The sequence below is a fragment of the Gavialis gangeticus genome, unplaced genomic scaffold, assembly GCF_001723915.1.
Source record: "Gavialis gangeticus isolate Ggan-Ray unplaced genomic scaffold, GavGan_comp1, whole genome shotgun sequence".
Classification (NCBI taxonomy): Eukaryota; Metazoa; Chordata; order Crocodylia; family Gavialidae; genus Gavialis; species Gavialis gangeticus.
Window position 1 is genome coordinate 94,489,306 of NW_017729032.1, and position 5,695 is coordinate 94,495,000.

The 5,695-nt window shown below is 50.6% G+C and overlaps 1 protein-coding gene across 3 annotated transcripts in view; it reads left to right on the top strand.

Moving 5' to 3' along the window:
• PIBF1 (progesterone immunomodulatory binding factor 1) overlaps window positions 1-5,695 on the top strand; it is a 222,386-nt gene that overhangs the window by 5,727 nt on the left and 210,964 nt on the right. For all 3 annotated transcript variants that reach the window (XM_019524724.1, XM_019524723.1, XM_019524722.1), the window contains exon 4: window positions 4,365-4,563. In XM_019524724.1, the coding sequence (XP_019380269.1) occupies window positions 4,365-4,563 (199 nt within the window). The remainder of the gene's footprint in view (window positions 1-4,364; window positions 4,564-5,695) is intronic.

The window sequence follows — 5,695 nt, forward strand, 5'->3', positions numbered from 1 at the left end:
TGTCTGGGTTGGTGTCGGCTAGCAGGAGGGTAAATTCCTCCTGCTTGTTACGCATACTACGAGCGTTTGTGTGGAGGCATTTGAGGCCTCCTGAGGCTGTGTGCACTGGCCCCCTATTCTCAGCATTGTCCTGGCCCCTGTTGCTTACCTGTGTATATGTTCCGTTCGTCAGTCTAGGGTGGGCTGTACTTGTGGGTGCTGCTTGGTTTAGCAGTTCAAGGCTTCCTCCGCCCTCATCTTCCCCTTCACCTAATGAGCCTAGTTTAAAGCCCATCAGAGGAGATCCGCTAACCTAGAAGACAACACACACTTACCTTTAGGGGAAAGGTGGAGCCCATCCTGTCTCTCATCGTGATGTGCGGGTCGTTGTCAAGGAAGCCAAAGCCTGCCTCAAGACACCGTTCCTGAAGCCGCCAGTTGGTCTCTGTGATGCACGTCTCATGCCGTCTTCCATGTCTGCTCACTGGTAGGACAGAAGAGAATACCACCTGTGCACCTGTTTCCTTCAGCACGCCCCCCAGAGAGTGGTAGTCCGCCATTAGGTGATCAGGGCTTCTCCTGGCCGCATCATTAGTACCCACTTGGATTAGGACCATGGGGTAGTAATCGGTGGGCTGGTTCATGGCCTGGATCATCCCTGTCACGTCCTGAATCTTTGCTCCAGGCAGGCAGTAGACCTCGCATGTCGCAGGGTCCTGGCGACAGATGGGGCCCTCTGTACCTCTCAGGATGGAGTCGCCTATGACAATCACTCGACGCTTCCTTCTTCGGGACTGCTTAGCTCCTTCGGCGTGTTCAGAGCGTGTGGAGTTGCCTCCTCTCCGGTTGTCTCCTCTCCTTCCTTCTCCAGTGTTGCTAGGGCCTCGTACCTGTTCTCCAACCGGACTGGAGGAACTCTGGTACTTCTGTGTTGCGAACAGCCCTGGTTAATCATCAGTTATTGTTATTGGTGCACCTCTACTGGAATTCATGTCGGAAGTGCACTGCGTGGCAGTTTCTTTAATCTTGCAGTTTTCCCAAATGTGCCCCTGTGCCTCTGCCACTTGCTGTTGGTGGTGAGGAGGCAAAAACCAGTTTTAAATATGCTGCGGTTTTTGCCTCCCATCTTGTCAGCAGCAAGCAGCAGAGAGACCAGGTCCCCTCTTCCAGTTGTCAGCGGGAGGCAAAAACTGTGGCACATGTAAAACTATGGTTTTCACATCCCCTCCGATCAGGGATAGATGTCAGGGCCCCTCCGCCAGTCAGCAGCGGGGGACAGCATGTGGGGGAAAGTGCAAAATTAAAGGAGCCACTGCTCAGTACTCTTCTGGTAGTATGGGAAACAAGCAGGAGGAACTTACCCTCCTGCTAGCCGACACCAACCCAGACATAGTGGGGATCACTGAAACATGGTGGGACTCAACGCATGACTAGGCGGTGAATGTCAAGGGCTATAGGCTGTACAAGAGGGACAGGATAGGAAGGAAAGGTGGGAGCACGCCACTCTACATTAAGGAGGAATACACATCCTTGTCAGTTAACAAAGAATCAGAGGAGGGGCAATCTGAAGTGCTTTGGGTTAGAATACAAGGCAGTCAAGGGGAAAGAGACTTAACGGTGGGGGGCTACTACAGACCACCCAACTAAGAGGAAGAGGTAGAGCAGGAATTCTTAAGTCAGCTCACGGAGGTAGTTAGGTCAAAGGACGAGGTCATCATGGGTGACCTGAACTTTCTGAACATCTGTTGGGAAGAGCAGTCAGCCAGGTCTGACCACTCATGTAGGTTCCTAGCCAGAATGCAGGACCTCCATCTAACCCAGGATGCCTTGTTGGATGTGGTGCTGGCCACGGGAAATGATCTGGTGAGAGGGCTGCGGGTGCTTGACCACCTGGGCGACAGTGATCATCGCCTGCTGGAATTCATCATCCAGCGCAGGGTGGCAAAAGCCTACAGCAAGGCAGCAGCCCTAGATTTCAGGAGGGCAGACTTCAGTGAGCTAAGGAGAATAGTCGGGGAAGCACTGAGGTCCTGGAGGGGAGGGGAGCCAGGTGTCCAAGGAGAGTGGTCGCTCCTTAAGGAGACGATCCTCCAAGCCCAAAGGGAGGTAATCCCAACATGGATCAAAGGGAGTACGAGGGCACATAAGCCCCCATGGCTCACCAAAAGCATCCGGGAATGTCTCTTAGCAAAAAGGGAGGCGTACGCCCAATGGAAGGGAGGAGTCATCACCAGGGAGGACTATACTGCAGTTGCTCAGGATTGCAGGGGTGCAGTCAGGAAGGCCAAAGCAGAGATGGAACTGGAACTAGCTTCCCGGATCAAGGACAACAAGAATTCCTTTTTTAAATACATAGGGGGTAAAAAGAAGGTTCTGGGTAATGTGGACCCCTGCAGGACACATTAGGAAATTTAGTCGTCACACCAGACGATAAAGCCAATATGTTTAACAATTTCTTTGCCTCCATTTTCCTAAGCAGGGACCGGAACAGTCACCCCCCCGCTGGGTCCCCCTCAGGCCCCAGGGAAGGCTCACCTAGGCCAAGGGTTAGTGAGGAACTAGTTAGGGAACTTCTTGAGGGACTGGATGTATTCAAGTCAACTGGTCCGGACGATCTCCACCCTAGAGTACCCATAGTTAAGGGAGCAGAGTGGTGGGGAATTGAGGCCCCCATAGGGAGGGAAGGGGGGGAGTTGGACAGGGCTAGGGCAGTGCATAGGGCTTGGGACCCAGAGCTGCAATGCACAGCTGCAGGGCCCTGGCAGGGAGCGGGATAAGGCCAGATGGTTTGTCCAGGGGTGGGGGTATGGGGCCGGCTCCCTGCCGCTATGCACACTTCCAGGGGAATGTGGGGGGCACATGTCCCCAGATCTGTGTGTGGGGGTTGGGGTGGGCTGCCTGCTGCAGACTTGGGCTGCCCACCCTGCTGCCCTCCCCTGTGGCCTCTGTGGTCCAGAGGGCGGGACCCAGCACGGCAGGGAAGACTGGTGCCAGGCAGGGAACCTCATTGCAGCTGCTGTGAGCCCTGCACTGCTCTGGGGACGTGCCCCCTCCTACCACGGAGTAGTGTGGGAGGTGGTGTGGAGTTGTGCCCCACACTGCTCTGGGTTTGGTAGGGGGTGCGTCACCAGGGCAGCGTGGGGCTCGCACCAGCAACAACAAGCTTCCCTGTCCAGCCCCACTCTGCCCTGCTGTGGCCACTGGGCTGCAGAAGCCCTAGGGTGAAGGCAGTAGGGCAAGGAGCCCGAGCCTGCAGTGGGCAGCCCACCCCTGCCCCATGCACAGATCTGGGAAGCATATATGCCCCCTGCCCCTCCCCTCCTGGAGTGTGCGCAGCAGTGGTGAGCTGGCATCACCGCTTGCTTAAGCCTGCAGCTGGCAGCCTGGACCACCCCCCGACCCCCCCCCATGGGTTCCACTTCAGCTGTGTTGTCTGCTGGGGAGGGGGAGCCAGGCTCCCTGCTTAGGCCACAGCAGCTGCCGCTGCCACTGACTCCCACAGGTGGCAGCTGGGGCTTGGACACTGATGCGGGGGGGAGGGGGCTGCAGACCCAGGTCTCTGGTCCCATTGCTCAGACAGCTGGGGGCCCACTCCACAGAGCTGTTGGGGCCAGGGAGCTGTGGGTGGGGAGTGAGGGGCACCTGCAGGGCTGTGGGTGCAAAGTGAAAGGCCTGGACCTGCGTCTTGGTGGGGGCAGGGGGAACTCTGATTTTTCCATGATAAAAAAAAACCAAGGTCAAATACCTACACTTACAGGTACTTAGAGTTTATTTTACTAGTGTGATTGAGGCACTGGTAGGCTTCCAAATTGCTTTAAAATTTAAATATATCAACAAAACATTGTGTGCAGTTGATACCTCTGTGTGTGTGTTAGAGAATTTGCCATTTTTTATTAAGGAAAACCCGGATCCCTGCTTTTTAGTATGATTTTAGGGAGCTGGATAATTGCATAAAAGTGGTTGTATGTTGGAAGTGGAAGGAAATTTGTGCTATGGTGTGTGGGAGAGAAAAATATTGAATTTCAAGTTTCAGTTGAAATTAGTGTTGCTTTAACTGGTGATTTCTTATTTTCTTGGTATTTGTGCTTGCTAGGAATATAATTTGGCAGTTGTAATTCCATTTAACTATGTTTTTTGGTTTGAACATATTAAAAATGAATACATCTTAAAAATCTGCTTGAGCTGATCATGAAATGGCTCACAGATGCTAAGCTTGCCTTTGATATTGACTTAAATTTCTGAGCAAGCCACTTAACTTTTATCTTTGTTGTTCTTGTTTTACAAGGAAACTTTACTCATCCACCTCATTGGTATTGTGGGGATTGATTAGTTATTTAACAACCATTTTGGTGTGCTTATTACAACTTTTTAATGCACTTATTCAGAAAACATCAGGAGCTAATGAAACAGGAAATGGAAACCATTTTACTGAGGCAGAAACAACTAGAAGAAACAAATCATCAGTTGAGGGAGCGAGCTGGAGATATCCGTCGTAGCCTGCGTGACTTGGAATTGACAGCAGATTCCTATGAGAAACTGAAGTCCCTTTCTGAAGATGAGCTTTCTATCCCTGAATATGTTTCTGTGAGTATTTAGTGTTTATATTACTGTTCAAAATTATAAATTGGCATAACTTTTACACATCTTCACCAAGTCCAAGGCATGGGTTCTCTTTCTTCCCTCTACCCCCTTCGTGAGTCAGATTCAAACCACCAGCCTTAGTGGAAGTCGGTTTTAATAGTTGTTGGACATTCCCTTGAGCTGATTAGGTCATATGAAAACTTGCAGGCTACAGTGCTTTTTCTTAAATCCCTGTCACTTGTTTTGTGGGTCTTGGTTGGTGCTTATATTTAGAACAAAACTGTCAGGAGTTGGGGTTTTTTCTTCTTTCTCTTTTTTTTTAAATACTATTCATAGATTGTTTGTAAGGACCAGGCAGGAAAGACAACTGGAGTCAGGTGACCCCAGCTAGTTGACCATCCAGTCTCTTGAAGATATCCAGAGTAAGTGATTGCACCACCTCTGGAGGGAGTTTATTCCACAGTCTGGACATTGACTGTGAAGAAGTTTTTCCTATTGTTAAGCCTGAAATGATCTTCAGGGAGTTTGTGGCCATTATTCCTGTATTTTCCCAAGAGTGCCTTGCTGAAAAGTTGTTCACCGAACCCTTGTTGTAGTCCTGTGATGTAGCGGTAAGGTGCTACCAAGTCCCCTCTCAGCCTTCTCTTTTTTCGGCTGAAGAGTCCCAAGTCCCTTAGCCTTTCCTCATATAGCTTGCCTTGCAAGTCTCTGATCATACAGGTGGCCACACTTTTACCTTCTCTCATTCCTTGGATGCTCAGACCAGCAGAATCTCCCTGTGCCTGAAGAAGGGTGACTGCGCCCGAAAGATTGCTAAGAACTTTTTTCCCAGCTACTTAGTTGGTCTAATAAAAGATATCACATCTATTCAGAACTTTACCATTAAAGTGCCATGCAATTTTTTGTAGATCTGTGGTTCTCAACCAGGGTGCCCGGAGATCTTTGCTTGCCATGGCGAGGTGAAATTACTCTGTATATCTCTGTTTCAAGGAGATGCATGCAGGGTGGGACTAGGAAGCAACTGGGTGCAGGTGCTTCTGCCTGCATTTATTCACCAATGCTGCTTGCACATGTTAAAAAAAACAAAGAAACAAGCCCAAGCCCCACATTACCTGGAACCTTCTTTTTACCCCCT